Source organism: Mobula hypostoma, chromosome 29, assembly GCF_963921235.1.
Source record: "Mobula hypostoma chromosome 29, sMobHyp1.1, whole genome shotgun sequence".
NCBI lineage: Eukaryota > Metazoa > Chordata > Chondrichthyes > Myliobatiformes > Myliobatidae > Mobula > Mobula hypostoma.
The window spans coordinates 21,241,934-21,262,332 of record NC_086125.1 but is presented as its reverse complement, the minus strand read 5'-3'; the positions used below and the strand labels follow the sequence as shown (position 1 = coordinate 21,262,332).

Sequence of the window (20,399 nt, the reverse complement as noted above, 5' to 3'; positions counted from 1 at the left end):
TTGTGGTAAATAAAACTAATCTTAAACAGATCCAAGGGTTTATCAAAGTGCCACTTGACCAAAATGAAAAGTAATTTAAATTGGTTTATTATTCTCACGTGCCAAGGTTTAATATGAAAAACTTGCCTTGCATACAGTTCATACAGATGAATTCGTTACAACAGTACATCGAGATAGGACAAGAAATCTCAATGTCTCATTGCTCAAAGGGATGACCGTCACTCAAGTTAAGAAAGAAACAAATCAAGGTGATTTTGATACTACTCTTCCACAATCTTCCAGATCCTGATTGAAAGGTTAACCTTTTCATTCTGGTGGCATAGTGGTTAGCATAGCATTTTACAGCACCAGCGACTGGGGTTCATTTCCTGCCACTGTCTGTAACCCTGTGGGTTTCCTCTCTTGCTTCCTCCCACCTTCCGCTCAGTCTGCTACCCAAAACATCGTGGCGCCGTGATTGGCTACGAAGTTGCCTGGATTTACTGAACAGAATGTGAGCAGGTTAGAGGCTGAGTATCTTGCAATAACTCCAGAGGAAGACTTGCCTCTTGTGACACCCGCAGATGAAGAGCTAGCACCTTGTATCACAGTTTTCAGGACAGGACAGGTGAGAATGCCTTTGCTTTGGCAGATAAGCTAGCAAGCTGACTTGGATACCCAGTTGTCCAAGTACTTGTCAGCTGTTGGGAAGGAATCACTTGGGCTGGATATTTGTTTTCATCAGCTAGCATCTGAAAGTTATACATACTACCAGACACAGGAACAGCTTCCGTCCCAGTATGATCAGGTTCAGCTCCCAATTCCAATGGTTTTCTACCATCTGCAGAGAACAAGTGCTGTTCCATACATGCATTGAGGTAGTAAACTGAGAAAATGTTGAATGTAGTGTAGTTACAGAGAATGTGCAGTTCTGGTAAATAAAGTGCAAGGGTGATGCTATGGTAGAATGGGAGTTCAAAAGTTCACCTTTAGTGTATGGGAGTTCGGTAACAGTAGTGTGGAGGTCATCCTTGTATCTCGTAGTATATGTAACTTCATTACAACCAAGCAGTAGTTGTAGGTACGTGAGCAGTTATTGAAATGGGCTTCAGCGTAAATGAAGTCACTGAGGTGGTTTGGTTAAGGGTGACTATGTAATCTGGTCCAAAGGGAAAGAGGACCAGAAACTAAACCACCCTCCCCAATCACATTCCATTCATTAGGCACATAATAACAACTGGCCCTCATTTAGAGGAGAGGAATAGTGTCCTGGTTAGTTTGATAGTTTACTGCCTTGTTTGGAAAGAGGGAATGACAATTAGAAGATCGGAGGAGTGTGTATTGGACCAAGAATTCACTTACAACAAATTGTCAAATGCTTATCTGATATCACACTATGGTGACAGTTGCTGCATCTGTTGGCATAAATCTTAAAATTGCAGTTCAGCCAAGGGGCAGAGATAAGGAAATCACCAACTACCCAAAGCAATTGGATCCAAAGACTTGCGCCTTAATCTTGCTGGATTGACAAGAGGTACCAAGAGATTGTTTGCTGTGGTTGAACAATCCAAGTTGGGTTTTAAACTTCCGACCAGGACTCAGCAGGAGAAACGAAATTAGAGTTGTGAATCATTGGAACTCCAGTTAACCACAATGAGGGGGCAAGAGGTGAATTACCATGGTTGGACAAGGGAAATCAAGTCCTCAGATTGGTTGAGCTGGAGCAGTGGAGAGGACCTCTTCAAGCAAATTAACTCAAATCAAAAGTGAAAAGTGCACGGATGGGCAACTCCATAACACAAACAGCACTGGGATGTGGAATGAACAATCTTACTCCAACATTAGAACACAAGTTGAATCAATGTACACACTTGTGAACAGCAAGGTTCTGAGAGAAAATATTTGTCAGGTTAACAGATGAGATTCCCAGAGGGCCAAGAATTACTTTTACTTTTCTCAGAAGATATCCGTGGTCTTCAAATTGGTTTTAAATATTAGGAAAGCTAACAATTTCAATTCACACGTGCCAATACTTCCCACTACAAATTAACATAAGAACGTAATAGGAGCAGGAGTAGGCCATCTGGCCTGTCGAGCTTGCTCTGCCATTCAATTAGTTCATGGCTGATCCGGCCGTGGACACATCTCCACTCACCTGCTTTCCCCCCATAACCCCTAATTCCCCTACTATGCAAAAAATTTGTCCAACCTTGCCTTAAATATATTTACAGAGGAAGCCTCCACTGCTTCATTGGGCAGAGAATTCCACAGATTCAACACTCTCCGGGAAAAGCAGTTCCTCCTCATCTCCGTCCTAAGTCTACTCCCTCGAACCTTGAGGCTCTGTCCCTCCATATAGACAAACAACTCAACTGCTCTTTACCTTCCAAGCCACTCTCCTATACACAAATGCATTTACTGGCTATTTGTTGCCAACACTGATCCAATTAAACAGTGTGAATCTCCACACATCCCACTCACAGGCAATACGAAGGCTTAACATAGTTTGATCAATGCGAATGATGGTGAATTAATTTAGCGTCACCTGACTGAAATAGGTCCTTTGGGTGGTCACCAGTGGTTGAATAATCTAATTGGTTCTTTAATAAATGCCAACGTTCCCTCAAATTTGTAATGTCCAGTGTGCGCAAAAATCTCGCGCTGTGCAATTTTTTTTGTCCAGTGACGACAATATGTGCGCACTGAATAAAACAGTATGAATAAGCCAATCCTAAAATCTACAGACAAATCATCGCAAACTCCACGTTGTCAACCAGAAAGGGAAATGTGATTGTGTTGAATCATGAAATATACTCAAAATGCCAGCGAAATAGAGGGTGACAGCCCTTCATGCGCGGTTTAAATTCCCTTGTGCGTTTGTAGCAAAAGATGTGTGCACGCACACCTGAGATGGAACATTGATCACAGCCTCTCCATGATTCCCGTCTTATTCCCTTTTACAGGGTGCAAACAAACTGCAGCGTGGAAGTAGTCTTTGCATATGTGAATCGGGATAAGTATCGTGTAATAGGGTTAGCAACTGATCTGTATTAGGATCAACACATAACACTGACACACTCGGCCTGTTCGGCACTTAGGTGAGGAGGAATGACTTGAATAGAACTTGAAGACAGATAGTAGATGAAAGAGATTCTGTGACACTCGTCTGGAGAATGGTACAGGAGTTCCAGAGTCCTTGAGGGAAAAATCTTCACTCAGTACCTCCGGATTAGAATTCCTAGTCTTTACTAATTAACCTTTATGGAAATTTTCTGAACGTTCATCAACTGTTGTGTTTATAACGGTACAACCTTGACTACGCCTCAAAAGTAGTGAGTATGACATTTTTTTTTGGGACATTCTGAGGTTGTTAAAAGTTATTTTTAATTTCTGTTTAAGATTAAGCAGCATTGGCCAACGTTAAAACCGCACAAATCTTAGCCTGGTAGATTACACAATACCCGCATGTTTATTACCAGCTCGCCGTGGCAATGTGACGGATGAGCTTTGTGTGAGTCTGCGAACTCCTCGTTATTCTCTCTCTCCCCGCAGCTGGAGCGACCATGGCAAGCGCTGGGCAAAAGGTTGTGCTGATTACTGGGTGCTCGTCCGGGATCGGTTTAACACTTGCAGTCCAACTTGCAAATGATACCAGGAAACAATTTTATGGTAGGCATTTTGTTAGTTAAAAAAAAAACAACTCATTGCACAAATAGTGTAGCTTTATTACTGTTAAATACATCAAGTAAATAGATACTATTCTTTATGTAATTTTAATAGATTCCTTTTGGATTGATAAATGTTTTTCACAGACTGATGTGAGTGCAGAAGTAATTATGGTAAAGCAGGGCAAGAGGCGATTTGATAGAGGTGTACAAGATGATAGGCTTATACTCAGTGTTACAGGAGGTACCTAATCCAGTGGCTACTGAGGATATGTGGTCTTCTGTTGCTGTAGTCCTTTGACTTCAAGGTACGATGTATTGTTCCACACCTTGTAACCCGTGGTTATTGGAATTAATGTCGCCTTCCTGTCAGCTTGAGCCTCTGGCCATTCTCCGCTCAATTCTTTCATTAACAAAGCGTCTTTTTCCACAGAGCTGCCACTCACTGGATGATTTTTGTTTTTCTCACCATTCTCTCTGTAAATTTGAGAGACCGCTGTGCTTGAAAATTCCAGGAGATCAGCAGTTTCTGAGATGCTCAAACCGCCCTGTCTGACACCAACAATCATTCATTCCGCCGTCAAAGTCACTTGAATTACATCTGAATCTGAATCAGGTTTATTATCACTGAAATGTATCGTGAAATTTGTTGACAGCAGCAGCAATTCAACGCAATACAGATAATATAGAAAGAGAAAAAAATATGTGTATATTAAATAGTCAGATTAAAAATAGTGCAAAACACAAATAATATATACTTTTTTTAAAAAGTGAGGTAGTGCTCATGGGTTCAATGTCCATTTAGGAATTGGATGGCAGAGAGGAAGATGATGTTCTGGATTCGCTGAGTGTGTGCCCTCAGGCTTCTGTACCTCCTACCTGATGGTAACAGTGAGAAGAGGGCATATCTTGGGTGGTGGGGGTCCTTAATGATGGACGCCGCCTTTCTGAGGCACCACTCCTAGAGGATGTCTTCGATACTATGGAGGCTAGAAACCAAGATGGAGCTGAGTAATTTCACAACTTTCCTTTGCTTCTTTCGGTCCTGTGCAGTGGTACCACAATCCCAACCCACCCCCCCCCCCCCCACAACCAGACAGTGATGCAGCCTGTAAGAATGCTCTGAACGGTACATCTATAGAAGTTTTTGAGTGTTTTAGGTGACAAACCAAATCTCTTCAAACTCCAAATGAAATATAGCTGCTGCCTTGCCTTCCTTACAGCTGCGTCAATATGTTGGGACTGGGTTACACTCTCAGAGATCTTGACACACAGGAACTTGAAACTGGTCACTCTCTCCACTTCTGACCCCTCCGAGGATTGGTTTGTGTTCCCTCGAATTGCCCTTCCTGAAGGGGTTTGCTTCGCTGTTTGCTCTGAACAATAACTGAACCACTTGACCATGTCTGCATGCTTTTATGCATTGAGTTGCTGCCACATAATTAGATATTTGCATTAATAAGCAGGTATATAATTTACCTAATTAGGTGGTCACTGGGTAGAGATTGAGTGGATAGCCAGAGGCTTTTTCCCAGGATGGAAAAAGCTAATACCAGGGGGCATAATTTTAAGATGATTGGAAGAAAGTATAGTGACGGGGAAGGAAATTTTCAGAGGTAATTTCTTTACACAGAGTGTGGCGGAATGCCCTACCAAGGGTGATGGTAGAGGCAGATGCATGAGGGGCTTTTAAGAAACTCTTGGGCATGTGGGTGCTACAAAGATGGAGAATTATGCAGGAGGGAAGGGTGGATTGATCTTAAGAGTATGTAAAAAGTCAGCACAACATCATGAGCCGAAAGGTCTGTACTATGCTGTTTTGTTTCTATGTTGTAATTGTAAAGTGTTACAAAGATTCTAATGCATCTGAGCAATTGTATAAATTTTCACAGAGCAATCATCTGAATAAACCTATAGGGGTATCGCAAGCATTTTCAAATTTGAACTGTTTTTACGATGGCAGTTCAAGTTAGTTGGAAACTGCCTTGGTCATATCTTGTTAATTAGAGACTTGTTGGAATCCCTTGAGTAAATTGTTGATTAAACCCTCCTGGATAATTATTTTACTGTGTAAAATCTCACTACTTTGGCCTTTATTATAGAAATTTATCGAGGTGTTTGAACGAATGGATTTCGTATCAGTACTGCAATTTAAAGTTACATTTTGTCCTCCCTGAAGCATGTCTGTTATTTTTCAATCACATTTGAAAACTCTTTACAAAGGTACAGGGAGCTAGCTGCCCTCTGTGTCCCTACTCTCATTTACCCTTTACAAAGGTACAGGGAGCTAGCTGCTCTCTGTGTCCCTACTCTCATTTACCCTTTACAAAGGTACAGGGAGCTAGCTGCTCTCTGTGTCCCTACTCTCATTTACCCTTTACAAAGGTACAGGGAGCTAGCTGCCCTCTGCGTACCTACTCCAGAACACAGCTGTGGTAGAGGTAGTTTTGTGTTCTTGGGAACTCTGACAGATAAGCTAGTAGCCAGGAAGGAGTGGTCACTGAGAAAGCACCAGGGCTGAAGTGGATGCTGTGGTACCATTCCATAACCGAGACAGTTTGATCTGAAATACAGTACTGTATATAACTAATTAGAACTCTCCTCTGATTTGCTAGGAGTACACAAGTAACCTGGCCAGCAAGATGAGATACAAGTTGATGTCACCTGTAAATAAATACATTTGACAAATGAAATTTCAGCCTCCTTTTGACATTGGATTTTATTACAGAGCAAACTTTACCTGGCAGATTTTGTGCTATATTCAGTGGTCAGTTATGATTCTATAACTCTTAAGGGGTCTCTAATTCTTTTCCCTTTTTAACATGTGTCTTCAGCTGTTTAGTTCTGTTAATTATTTTTATCTACAATGTACAGCAGACCTTAAGCTTGAAGCCAAGGGCAGCTTATTGTAAGAGGATTGGTTTCTTTATAGAACACCTGGTGCCTGAACTCCGATTAACAGGCTGGAGCACTGCAGTACCAGCATTAACTCCTTTATGCAGGATTCCTCATGGACCAAGTTGTTGGGAGATAGACAATAGACAATAGGTGCAGGAGTAGGCTATTCGGCCCTTCGAGCCAGCACCACCATTCACTGTGATCATGGCTGATCATCCACTCTCAGTATCCAGTTCCTGTCCGACCCCCATAACCAGGAGATACCAGGACATTGTCTGTGACTTTGAAATGAACAGTTCTATAAATCAATTGGCACATCGGTTAAACATCAATAGACATAAGAGATTCTGCAGATACTGGAAATCTAAAGCAACAAACACAAAATGCTGGAGGAACTCAGCATCTATGTCAGGGAACGTCAACAAACAATTGACATTTTGGGCTGAGAACTTTCATCAGGACTGGAAAGGAAGGGTGAAGAAGCTGGAATGAGTAGGTGGGAGAGGGGAAGGAGTACAAGCTGGCACGTGATAAGGTGAGTTGCAGTGAGGTGAAACTGGGTGGGTTGAAGTAAGAAACTGGAAGGTGATATACGGAAGAGGTAAAGGGCTGAGGAAGAAGGAATCTGACAGGAGAGGACAATCTACCATGGAAGAAAGAGGAGGAAGGGAACCAGAAGGAAGAGAGAAGAGAAGGGGTAAGAGGGTAACCAGAATGGAGAATGAAAAAAGAGAGAAGGGGAGGGGGAGAAATCAATGTTCAGATTTATAAATGTTGATCAAGTTGTCAATGTTGGTTTATTAATGATCAATGTTATGAATCCTAAATCATAAGTAAAATCTGAAGATATTTTACATTTATTAAATCATCCTTCCTCTCCTACCTCCTTGTATTACGCATTGTCCTGCTATTTAAAACTTTGTTTTGGGATTGATCTTCCCGTTACAATCACTTCTGTTCTTACTCCAGTGTGTTTTGGAACTAGGAAGCCATCACAAAACAGGGAAACAGGGTTGCTAAATATCTTGCTCCTGGGTTCAAAAGGTTAACTTTGGCCCAAGTGTAAACTGGGTTGGAATGGCAGTGGAAGAGCATTATGGCTGCAAGTGGTGACTAAAAGCTGATGAACTCCAAACTGATTCCACTCCCTACTGATTCACTTTCATGGAGTCAACGACTCAAGTTCTCGGTATTATTTATTTTTTTTTGACACCATTTGGTTTCATTTGCACATTGGTTGTTTGTCAGTCTTTGTTTATAAGGCCTTATGATGTAGGCATAGAGTTATGCCATTTGGCCCATCGAGTCTGCTCTGCTATTCCATCATTGCTTGTTTATAGTCCCACCAATATACAAGTTGCCACCCACTCCCCACCTCTTCTTGCAGACTTCATGTTCAGGAAGACATCTTTAGGTTTAGCAGATATTTAGGTTTCCCTATAAGATGTAGGTCAATAATAAAAAGAAATTTATTAAACTTTTGCAACCTTATATTTCCCATTAGTTTACAATGTAATTGCTTGAAGTTTAGAAAACTATGAAAAGCATGAAATTTAAGACATAATCAAGTAGTACTTTGAAATGTAGACATTAAGTTCTGCCAGATCCCTCTTATTTAACATATATTTTCCCATAATTTCCATTATATTTCTTTGTTTTGCTGTAAATGTCTGCAAGAAAAGAAAATGGTAACATGTACTTTGATAATTTACTTTGACTTTGACCATCCACTCCCATGGCCTCTAATGTTTATCAGAAGCCTACAGTTGGGTGCAAAAATGCTCCACGATCTTGCATTGTAAAATATCCGGGTAGGTAGTCCATTAGATTCAGTATTTGCCAATCTTAGAAAGCATACTGGAGTCATACAATCATACATTATGGGAAAAAGCTCTTCAATTCAATGAGTCAATTCCCTTACCAACCCGGGATGTGGGAGGAACCCAGAGGAAACCCACGCAGTCACAGGGAGAACATACAGACTCCAAACAGGGAGCAGACTGGCTTCGAACCCATGTCACTGATCATGAGGCGACAGCAGCAGGCCTTCTGCCCAGTTTTAACCATGATCTGTGGTTCTTAAATTGGAGGTTCTGAATTATAGCACAAGAATACTCTGATAATCTGCTGTCTGACTCTTTGGAATTCCTGGTGCTTAGACCAGTTGGCTCTCCACATCATGTTTGCCCTCCTCCCTTTCTACTCGGGTCATAGAATCATACAACACGGAAAAAGCACTTCAGACCTACTGATCCATGTCGACTCAGATTCCTCTCTAAGCTAGTACCTTTTGTCCGTGTTTGGCTTGTGTCCCTCTGAACTGTTGTGTTTGATATTGAAGGAGAGTGCTGGAAGACACCCAGAAGCCAGCCTTGCAGGATCTTCGACTGAATCTTATTGATAATTCTGCTTGTACAATATGTGAGCTCCTCCCATGTAGGAGTGACTAACTGTGGACGTAGGCATAACCTATTAAGACCATAAGATATAGGAGCAGAATTAGGTCATTTGGCTCATCAGGTCTGCTCCACTATTTCATCGCGGCTGATCCACTTTTCCTCTCAGTCCTAGTCTCCTGCCTTCTCCCCATATCCCTTCATGCCCTGACCAACCAACAATCTTATCAACTTTGCCCTGAAATATATGTAAAGACTTGGCCTCTACAGCCGCCTATGGCAAAGAATTCCACAGATTCACCACTCTATAGCTAAAAAAAGTTCCTCCTCATCTCCATCCAAAAAGGGCGCCTCTCTATTCTGAAGCTGTCCTCTGGTCCTAGATTCTACCACCATAGGAAACATCCTCTCTACATCCACTCCGTCAAGTCTTTTTAACACTCAATAGGTTTCAATTAGGTCACCCCTCGTTCTTCTGAACTTTGGTGAATACAAGCCCAGAGCCACAAAATGCACTTCATATGACAAGCTGTTCAATCCTGGAATAATTTTTGTGAACCTCCTTTGAAACCTCTCCAGTGTCACATCCTTTAAGATCAGGAGCCCAAAACTGCTCACAGTACTCCAAGTGAGGCTTTATAAAGTTTCAACATTGCATCCTTGCTTTTATATTCTAGTCCTCTTGAAATGAATGCTAACACTGACTCAACTGACTCAACCTGCAAATGATCCTTCAAAGAATCCTGCATATGGACTCCCAAATCTCTTTGCTCCTCAGATTTTGAATATTCTCTCCATTTAGAAAATTGCCTACCCTTTTATTTCTTCTACGAAAGTGCATGACCATACACTTCCTGACACCGTATTCCATCTGCCACTTTGCCCGTTCTCCTAATCTAAGTTGGTCTGTAGCCTCTCTACTTCCTCAAAACTACCTGTCCCTCCACCTATCTTTGTATCATCTGCAAACTTTGCAACAAAGCCATTAATTCCATTATCCAAGTCACTGACATACAATGTGAAAAGAAGCAGTCCTAATATCGATCCCTGTGGAACACCACTAGTCATCGGTAGCCAACCAGAAAAGGCTCCCTTTATTCCCACTCTTTACCTCCTGTCAATTAGCCACTGCTTTATCCACGGGCTCTTAACTTGTTAATCAGCCTCATGTGTGGCACCTTGTTAAAGGCCTTCTGAAAATCCAAGTACACAACAACTCATTCTCCTTTCTCTATTCTGCTTGTTATTTCTTCAAAGAATTCCAACAGTTTTGTAAGGCAAGATTTTCCCTCAAGGTAACTATGCTAACTACAGTCTATTTTATCATGTGCCTCCAAGTACCCCAAAACCACATCCTTAACAATTGACTCCAACATCTTCCCAACCACTAAGGTCAGACTAACTGGTCTATAATTTCCTTTCTTCTGCCACTCTCCTTCTTGAAGAGTGGAGTGACATTTGCAATTTTCCAGTCTTCCAGACCATTCCAGAATCTAGTGATTCTTGAAAGATCATTACTAATGCCTCCGCAATCTCTTCAGCCACCTCTGTCAGAACCCTGGGCTGTACACCATCTGGGTCCAGGTGACTTACAGTATCTACCTTTTAGACCTTTCATTTTCCCAAGATCCTTCTCCCGAGTATGGCAACTTCACACACTTCATGACCCCTGACACTCTGGAACTTCCACCATACTGCTAGTGTCTTCCACAGCGAAGACTGATGCAAAATACTTAGTTCATCCACCATTTCCTTGTCCCCCGTTACTCTCTCTCGCACTATTTTCCAGCAGTCCAATATCCACTCTCACCTCTCTTTCATACTTTATATGAAACTTCTGCTATCCTCTTTGAAATTATTGGCCAACTTACTTTTGTATTCCATCTTTTCCTTCTTAATGACTTATTTTAGTTGCCTTCTGTTGGTTTTTAGAAGCTTCCCAATCCCCTAACTTCTCAATATTTCTGTATAACTGCTGCTGAAGTTGTAGGGGACAACTTAGACTCCTCAATATTCCAGGAGTAGTAATCCACAGTGAGAAGATATTTGTCTCTTTTCAGCTCAAATGTCTGTGCCTGCAATTTGCCATGGAAAGTCTGGGAGTTCTGTAGGATAGAGGTTCAGCATGATTTTTGTGTAGCTTTCCAAAGGCTTCACATTACTTTGCATAATCTCCCAGATGCGTGCTAAGACCAAGCCACCACACGGATTGCCTTGCTTTTAGGTCATGTTTCTCGATGCCTTGCTGTCCTTGGTGGATTTGACTGCCCTTTAACGGCAAAGCATCAAGAATGGTGAGGGTGCCTCTTTTGAGCCAGTAAGGTCCGAGTTTGTGAGCTCCTTTTGGAACAGCTGGCCATCCATGCCTGCAGTATGGCATGACCTTGCTGCTTATTTGGTCACTTCTCAATTCCAAGTGTGAACTTCCTCCAGTTTGCTCTGTGATGCAGGAAAGCTTTCATGTACCTGAGATAAGCAGATGTTGGTATCTTTAAAGAGGGCAGTGTTGGCTCCCATCCACTTACGTTTGCATGACGTGCTCATCAGAGTGTCTGCTGTTGGGAAAGATTTGCTGGGGACATATTCAATGTAGTAACAGTATTGCATAAGCCTCATTCTGAATCTTTGCAGACGTGGAGGTAAATTATCCAAGTGTTTTGAGCTGAGGAGGCTGACGAGTGGCTTGTGATCTGCTTCAAGTAGGAATTTAGTGCCTATCAAGACGCAGCGGAAGTGTTCACAATCCCACACAAGTGCCAGCATCTCCTTTTCGATTTGGGCATAACGCTGTTCTGTAGGAGTCAGTGCTCTTGACGCATACGCCACTGGATTCCATACACCACTGTAGTTCCGCATGAGCACTGCCCCTCGGCCAAAGGAAGAGACATCTGCTGAGACCTTAGTTGGTTTCTTCAGATCAAAGAACACCAGTGATGGTGGTGAGATCAGCTCTGCATTAAGTGATGAGAATGAATTCTCCTGTGGTGTGTCACAGGTCCAAATATGCCTCTGGGAGAGGAGGTTACATAGTGGCTTTCTTTTCTCTGCAAAATCTGAAATAAACTTTCCCAACTGGATACCATGCCAAGGAGACTGCAGACCTCTGATACATTTGCTGGTTGTTTCATGTTCCGAACCCCTGGCAGTTTGTCTGAATCTGAGTGCACTCCTTCAAAGGACAGTTGATGGCATAAGAGCTTCACCTCCATCTATGAAAAGTCGCATTTCTTTTCGTTCAGGTTGATTCCAGCCTGTTTCACCTTCTCCAAGGCAGCTCCCACTCTTTTGTCATGTTCCTCACTTGAACCTCCAAAGATGAGCATATCGTCCATGTGGCAGACTACTCCTTCCAGTCCATCCAAAATTTGGTTTATCCTCATCTACAAGTGTTCAGGGGCCAATGAGGTGCCAGAAGAGAGTCTCTTGAAGGCATAGTGTCCATATGGTGTGATAAAGTTTGTGAGCTTCTGTGAATCAGGAGCTAAATGGATCTGCCAGAGCCCTGAGTTTGTATCTAGTTTGGTGAAGAACTTTGCTCCACGAAGCATACCCAATACGTGCTCAACAGAGGGCAGAGTAAACTTCTCCCACCTCACTGCATTATTCGGTTTTGTTAATTCGACACAGACCCTCACTGCGCCATCTGGCTTGGGAACAGGAACAATGCTTGTACACCAGCCAGTAGGTGATTTCACTCTAGTTATGATGTGAATTGTCTCCATTCTTTAACGTTCAGCTTTGGCTTTGTTCATCAATGAGACTGGTATATGCATCAGTATGGTCAGAGAGTAGGGTATTACTCCTGACATCAGCTGGATGAGGTACTCTTCCTTCAGTACCCCCAGGCCTCTGAACAACTCCGGGTACTTCTGTCAATGCACATTGCTCAGGGAATCCAATCTTGCAGTGAGGTTCAGCTTCTCAATGGCATGTTGTCCCAGTAGTGGTGAGAAGTGAGTTTGAACAACATAAACATCCTCTTCTAACTGTTTCTCATTTTTATGGGTGGAAGTTGCAAGCATTCCTTTCACACTGAGCTTACGTTTCCCTGGCCCCATGAGCGCTTTCTTTGTTGGGTTAGTGCAATGCCTGTTTTCTTCACCAGTTTTGTGAACAGACATCTGCCCCGGTGTTTACTTTGAACGTCACTGCCTCATTTTGCAACTGAAGCTTAGTATACTAGCCTTGTCATTTGAATCTAGAACCCCAAGGAAAGCTCTCTCCTTGTCTGAATCATGGTCTTCTTTGACCTCCTGAAGAACTGATTTTGAGTGTCACTGGCTTTTATAATGGCCAACTCTGCTGTGCTGGTGGAATTTCACTTGTTTTGTTGGACAGAGCTCTTTGATGTAGAATGGAGACTTGCAGCATCTCCCTGCTCTCTGTTTCACTTGTCAACTTTGTTTGAGTTTAGCTCTACTGTCACCTCTTTCTATAGACTTTCTAACTGCATCTTGTCTGTGTCCTTCTTTTTGTATAGCTTCTAGCTTTACCTCAGTATCATTTTTGGTATCTGAGTACTACCTATTGCTGATGAATATTCTCACTCTGCCTGACCATTGTAGTAATAGCGTTCTCTAATGTGAGGTTTGCCTTCAACAGAAGTCTCTCTGACAATTTGGTGTCTAGTAGTCTGACAACAATCCTGTCTCTAATTAGCTCATCTCTCAGATTTCCATGTGCACAGTTGTCTGAGAGGATATACAATGCTGTGATGAAGTTATTTACTCTTTCATCTTTCTCCTGTTTACAGGAGTTGAACTTTGCCCTCACATATATCACATCTTGCTTTCCTGTGAAATATTCTTTGAATTTGTTCTGCACTGCTTTGTACTTTTTTTCTGAGCATCAGTCAGTCGTAAGCCATCACTATGTCATCTGCTTTGTCACCCATGTGGTATAACAGTCTGCTTACTTGATGCTCTTCTGAAGCCTGTGAGATGGCTTCCAACCCTAGATGTCTCAAAGCATCTGAGCCATCTCTCAAAGTCCCCTGGTTTAGAGAAATTAAATGTCTTGGTGGGGGGGGGGGGCTTTATTAAGTAAGTAGATGTAGGTACTGAAGGTATTTGCTCCGTTTCCCTGTTTGTTTGCTTATTATTTTATTTATTTGGACTACGAAGGTCACCTTTTCTCTTCCTGAGAGTTTGACTGTCTTCTCTGCTGTGTTTGTGTCTCTGTGCACTTCCCCAGGCTAGTAGCCCACGGGTTATTACAATGTATCCATTTTGGATGGCAACTCTTGCCAGTTCTTGGCTCGTGTTCCATGGTGCATACAATTTAGCATACTAGCATAGACAGATATTTTTCATAGATATATGTGAGCAGAAATTTTTCATAGAAATATGCAAACAAAAACTGTCTTACTGTAAACTTTCTTGTTGGGGATCTCACTTGGTCCGTAGCATGAATTCATAAATGATCCAACACTTCTAACACCATGTTGTGTTTGATATTGTGGAAGAGTGCATAGAACCAACGAATGTCAGCCTTACAGGATCTTCAACTGAAGTTTATTAATGACTCTGCTTGTACAGTATGTGAACTCCGCCCATATGGGAGTTTATTAACCACTCTGCTTGTACAGTATGTGAACTCTGCCTGTATGGGAGTTTATTAATGACTCTGCTTGTACAGTATGGGAGTTTATTAACCACTCTGCTTGTACAGTATGTGAACTCTGCCTGTATGGGAGTTTTTTTAATGACTCTGCTTGTACAGTATGTGAACTCCACCCATATGGGAGTTTATTAATGACTCTGCCTGTACAGTATGTGAACTCTGCCTGTATGGGAGTTTATTAATAACTCTGCCTGTATGGGAGTTTATTAATGACTCTGCCTGTACAGTATGTGAACTCTGCCCATATGGGAGTTGCTAACTGAGTTGCTAACTACCGCAGCATGAACTTTTCCTTTCCATAAACCTGCCCCAATTTACTTTTTGGAAATTGAATTTATGGAAATTTAAAATTTGCTCTTTTCTACTAATACACTAATGAAGAAAACAAAATTAATATTAAAGCAAAATTTATATTTAAAAAATCTAGTGATTTGCACAGTACTGTATGGATAAAATGATTGAGCCAGGCTAGTTGTCAGCTTTCATCCTTAACAGGTATCAACTGTTCATCTTGAGTAAATTAAATATTGGTTAAGCACTTGTAATACGTGACCCATAATTTTGACACACAATGATCAGAATTGTTGAAGGTTCAGTTTGGCTTTTGTATACAACTTCAGTGACTAAGATGTAATTTTGCAAACTTTAAGCAGTACAGTATGTCCTTGTATAAAATACCCACTTAGGATTGACGGCAATTGACGTTAATATTACTATATACAGTGTCGGGAAGTATAGTCATACACTTTGGTAGAAGGAATAAAAACATTGAATATTTTCTAAATGGGGAGAAAATTCAAAACTCCAAGGTGAAAAGGGACTTGGGAGTCCTTATGCAGGATTCCCTAAATGTTAATTTGCAGGTTGAATTGGTGGTGAGGAAGACAAATGCAATGATAGAATTCATTTCAAGAGGACTAGAATATAAAAGCAAGGATGTAACGCTGAGGCTGTAAAAGGCATTGGTGAGGTCTCACTTGGTGTATTGTGAGCAGTTTTGGGCCCCTTGTTTAAGAAAAGATCTGCTGACATTGGATAGGGTACAGAGGAGGTTCACAACGATGATAGGGTTATCATGACCAGTGACTGAAGGCTCTGAGCTTGTACCCGCTGGAAGAATAGGTGTTTGTTGGGGGGGGGCGGTGGATCTCATTGAAACTTATGGTATGTTGAAAGGCCTAAACTGAGTGGATGTGAAGAGGATGTTTCCTTTGGTGGGACCAGAGGGCACAGCCTCAAAATGGAGAGACATCCATTTAGAACAGAGATGAGGAATTTCTTTAGCCAGAGGGTGGTGAATCTGTAGAATTTGTTGCTACAGGCAGCCATGGAGACTGGGTCACTGGGTGCATTGAAGTTGGAGGTTGATAGGTTCTTGATTAGTCAGAGCATGAAAGATTATGGGGAGAAGGCAGGACAATGGGGTTGAGAGGATCAGCCATGATGAAATAGTGGAGGAGACTCAATGGGCTGAACAGACTAATTCTATTCCAATGTCTTATGGTCTTGAGTGTTTTTTAAATGTATTTAAGGAGCCTACCTCAACCATTTCTACCTCTAGCTCTTTCCATATAATGACCACCTTGAAGGTGAGAAGGTTGCTCTGTTTCCTGTTAAACTTTTTCCCTTTCATCCTAAGTGTATGTCATCGAGCTCTTGATTCCCCAACACTCAGATAATGGATTTAACTTTATAATATTTCAAGAAAGAAATTCTTAATGTCCTTTGTACAGAATACTAAATATGTGTTTCACAGTTTTGGCACCCTACACTACTCAAACATCTTTGCTCCTTCCTGTTTAAACCTCTTGTGATTTTGTATAGTACCGACTGTCACTTCATAAAAATGGTTACAAGGCTCCCAGGGTGGTGTGTTGCTTCCTTGGTGTCATGGTCTCTGAATGGGCAGAGGACATTCTGAGAGAGGAAGGGCAGCCAGAGGTCTTGGTCTATATTGTGTGACGACAAACCAAGTTATCAGAAGATTGATGCTGATAGAGATAAGAGAGACAATGGAGAAACATTCAAAATGCTAATAAGAGAGAAGAGAGAGATTAACAAGAAAGAAACACACTTCAGAATATTGACAGACCGGTTGCTTTGAACCTGAACTGTTTGAAGTTTGATGGACAGGCGATACCCCAGCAGGGGGATAAAAGGAACAGGTTCGCTAAGGCATGATACATACCACGAGATCACGAGATAACAAGACCTTGGAAGAGCGGTGTGCCCCCACAAGTTGGTGGCAGTTTGGAGGTCTGGTCACGGGAACTGACCATAGACGCACAGGGTGAAAAGGTACGATCGGCGGGAACCTGGTGTGTGTGTCAGCCCTTGCCTGGGTGCCGGGTTCACTGCGGAAGAACGGTCATATCCGGAACGGAGGGGTCAGAGTCGGTGACCACAGAAGACATAAAAAAGGGTCCGCCCAAAAGCTAACTGCGAAGAACATCAAAGGTCTGTCTGAATCAAAATTTGCATTCTCTCTCTCTCTCCAATGGCACAACAGCAATTACTGCGAACTGTACTAAGCTGAACTGAACTCTGCGTCACTTGAGACTGATCATTTTACCCCTAGACTGTGATAGAGCTTGATTGATTCCTATTACCCTAGTTCTGTGTACATGTGTGTTTTATCATTGCTAACCTGTTGCATTTATATCCTTACGACCAGAGTACTGTATTACTTATTTCTTTAATAAAACTTTATTAGTTTCTGTTAAACCAGACTCCAACTAAGTGGTCCATTTCTGCTGGTTTGGCAACCCAGATACGGGGTACGTAACAATTGGTACCAATGACATGGACAGGAAGGGAGATGGGATCATACAAAGAGATTTAGGGAGCTAGTTGAAAAGTGGGACCTCTAGGATTGTAATCTCAGAATTACTTTTGCCACATGCTACTGAAGCAAGATATGGGAAGGCAGTACAGATCAGTATGTGGCTAAGGAGCTGATGCAGCAAGGAGAGCTTCAAATACATGGGTCACTGGGATCCCTTCCAGAGCAGCTGGCACATGCACGAGAGCACTAGTGAGGCCTCACTTGGAGTATTGTGAGCAGTTTTTGGGCCCCTTACCTTGGAAAGGGTGTGCTGAAACTGGAGAGGGTTCAAAGAAGGTTCATGAAAATAATTCCAGGATTGAACAGCTTGTCACATGAAAAGTGTTTGATGGCTCTGGGCCAGTGTTCACTGGAACTTAGAAGAATGAGGAATGACCTAATTGAAAATGTATCGAATGGTGAAAGGCCTTGATAGAATGGGTGTGGAAAGGATGTTTACTATTGTGGGAGTGTCTAAGACCAGGGGACACAGCATCAAAATAGAGGTACGTCAATTTAGAACAGATGAGGAGGAATTTCTTTAGCCAGAGAGTGGTGAATCTGTGGAATTCGTCACCACAGGCAGCTGTGGAGGCCAAGTCTTTATGTATATTTAAGGCAGAGGTTAATAGATTCATAATTGGTCAGAGCATGAAAGAATACGGGGTGGGGGGTGGGTGGTGAGGCAGGAGATTGGGGCTGAGAGGAAAAATGGATCAGCCATGATGAAAAGCAGACTCGATGGGCCAGATGGCCTAATTCTGCTCCTATATCTTATGATCTAAGAGGGACAAGTTACACCTAAACTGATGGAGCACCATTTTTCTCATAGGAAGGTTTATTAGTGCAATGGGAGGAATTAAACCTGTGCAGCAGTCAGTGAGAACAGGTTAGTCTGCAGGTGGAGGGGGCTGAGAGAAAGGTAGAGGTTGGATAGACATTTGTGGTTAAAGGTAGATGTTGATGAGACCACATTTGGAATATTGTGCGCAGTTCTGATCACCCAGCTGTAGGAGGGATGTCATCAAGCTGGAAAGGGTGCATGAAAATTCAAATTATGTTATTAGGACTGAAATGCTTGAGGTATTTAAGATTAAAAGATTATTTATTGTCATTGTTAAGCGCACAAGTGTAAAGAAGAATGAAATAATTGTTACCATGGATCTGATGCAGCACACTCTGCATCCTCTACTTTTTAAGGGGACTCTGCTCTCCTGTCCTCCTGTCCACGTGGTGAATGGTGAAGCCCTCGTGAAACGGTGGAGCTGAGCATTAACCCACTACAGTGATCCAGGAGTCACACTCACGTCCCCATCTACATCAACGGAGCTGTGGTGGAGCATGTATCAAGCTTCAAATTCCTTGGTGTCCACATTTCCGAGGATCTCACCTGGTCCCTGAACTCCTTCATCCTGATCAAAAAGGTTCAACAGCGCCTTTATTTCCTGCGGAGCATCAAGAAAGCTCACCTCTGTCCCAGGATACAGACAGACTTTTACCGCTGTACCATTGAGAGCATACTCACCAACTGCATCTCAGTGTGGTATGGCAATTGTCCCATATCGGACCACAAAGCACTCCAGCGTGTGGTGAAAACTGCCCAGCGGATTATCAGCACCCAATTGCCCACCATTGAGAACATCGACCATAAACGCTGCCTGGGCAGGGCGAAAAGCATTATCAGGGATGCATTTCACCCTAACCATGGACTTCTTACTCATCTCCCATCTGGTAGGCACTACAGGAGCCTCCGCTCCCGCACCAGCAGGCACAGGAAGAGCTTCTTCCCTGAGGCTGTGACCCTGCTGAACCTCTCATCACAGTGCTAAGCAGTATTGCATCTGTATTGTACTGTCTCAGTACTTTTATATTTGTGTGCTGTAGCACTTTTTTTTGCAGTCATTTTGTAAATAACACTATTCTTTGCATTTCTGGTCAGATGCTAAATGCACTTCATTGGCTTTGTATCTGTACTCGGCACAATGGCAATAAAGTTGAATCTAATCTAATCTAAAACAATGAGCATAACAAAACAAATGTAAAAGCAATCTTATTGTGTAAGAGTGAAGTGACAGTGCATGGGGAGGGGGAATGAAGGGTGCTGAGCAGCTGTGGAGAGGAGTGACTGATGTGGATGTAGTGGGTTAATGCTTAGCTCCACCGTTTCACGAGGGCTTCACCATTCACCACGTGGCCAGGAGGACAGGAGAGCAGAGTCCCTTTAAAAAGTAGAGGATGCAGCGTGTGCTTCATGATTAACTATTCGTGGCGCATCGACATGGCAGTTCTGACTCAATCCTGCTCATCCGACCTGGAGCATTTATCGGTCAAGTCTTGTCCATTTTATCTGCTGAGAGAGTTTTCCGTCATTATCCTGGTAGTGGTGTACATTCCACCCCGGCCAACATCAGACAAGCACTGGAGGAGCACAGCACCATGATCCGAGGTCACGAGAAACCACAGCCTGATCATTGCGGGCTATTTCAACCAGGCCAGCTTGAAGAAGTCTCTGACCAAATACCACCAACATAATACCTGTGGAAACAGAGGAGCCAACACACTGGACCACTGTTACTCCACTATCAAGAACTTTAACCGTGCCATCCTATGCCCACACTTTGGCAAGTACGATCGCCTGGCTGTATTTGTACTCCCCGGTGTACAGGCACAGAGTGAGGACCATGAGGGTACAGTCAAAGCAGGTGGATAAGTGCTTACACGACTGGTCTGAATCGGTGGACTGGTCAATACTCAGGGATTCATCTTCAAATTTGAATGAATATTTAACAGTTGTCACCGACCTCATTAAGACTTGTGTGGATGAGTGCGTGCCTTTGAGATGTTACGTACCCCGTAACTGGGTTGCCAAACCAGCAGAAATGGATCACTCAGTTGGAGTCTGGAGTACTAGAACTAAGAAAGTTTTATTAAAGAAACAAGCAACACAGTAATCGAAAGGATAATAAATGCAACAATTCAACAATGATAACCACACATGTGCACAGAATTAAGATA

The 20,399-nt window shown here is 42.5% G+C and overlaps 1 protein-coding gene across 1 annotated transcript in view; it reads left to right on the top strand.

Moving 5' to 3' along the window:
- The first annotated feature begins 207 nt into the window (after positions 1 to 207).
- The window catches only part of rdh8a (retinol dehydrogenase 8a), a 49,829-nt gene continuing 29,637 nt past the window's right edge, over positions 208 to 20,399 (top strand). Inside the window, exons 1-2 of the mRNA XM_063035612.1 lie at positions 208 to 248; positions 3,532 to 3,648. Coding sequence (XP_062891682.1) covers positions 212 to 248; positions 3,532 to 3,648 — 154 coding nt within the window. The 5' untranslated portion in view covers positions 208 to 211. The remainder of the gene's footprint in view (positions 249 to 3,531; positions 3,649 to 20,399) is intronic.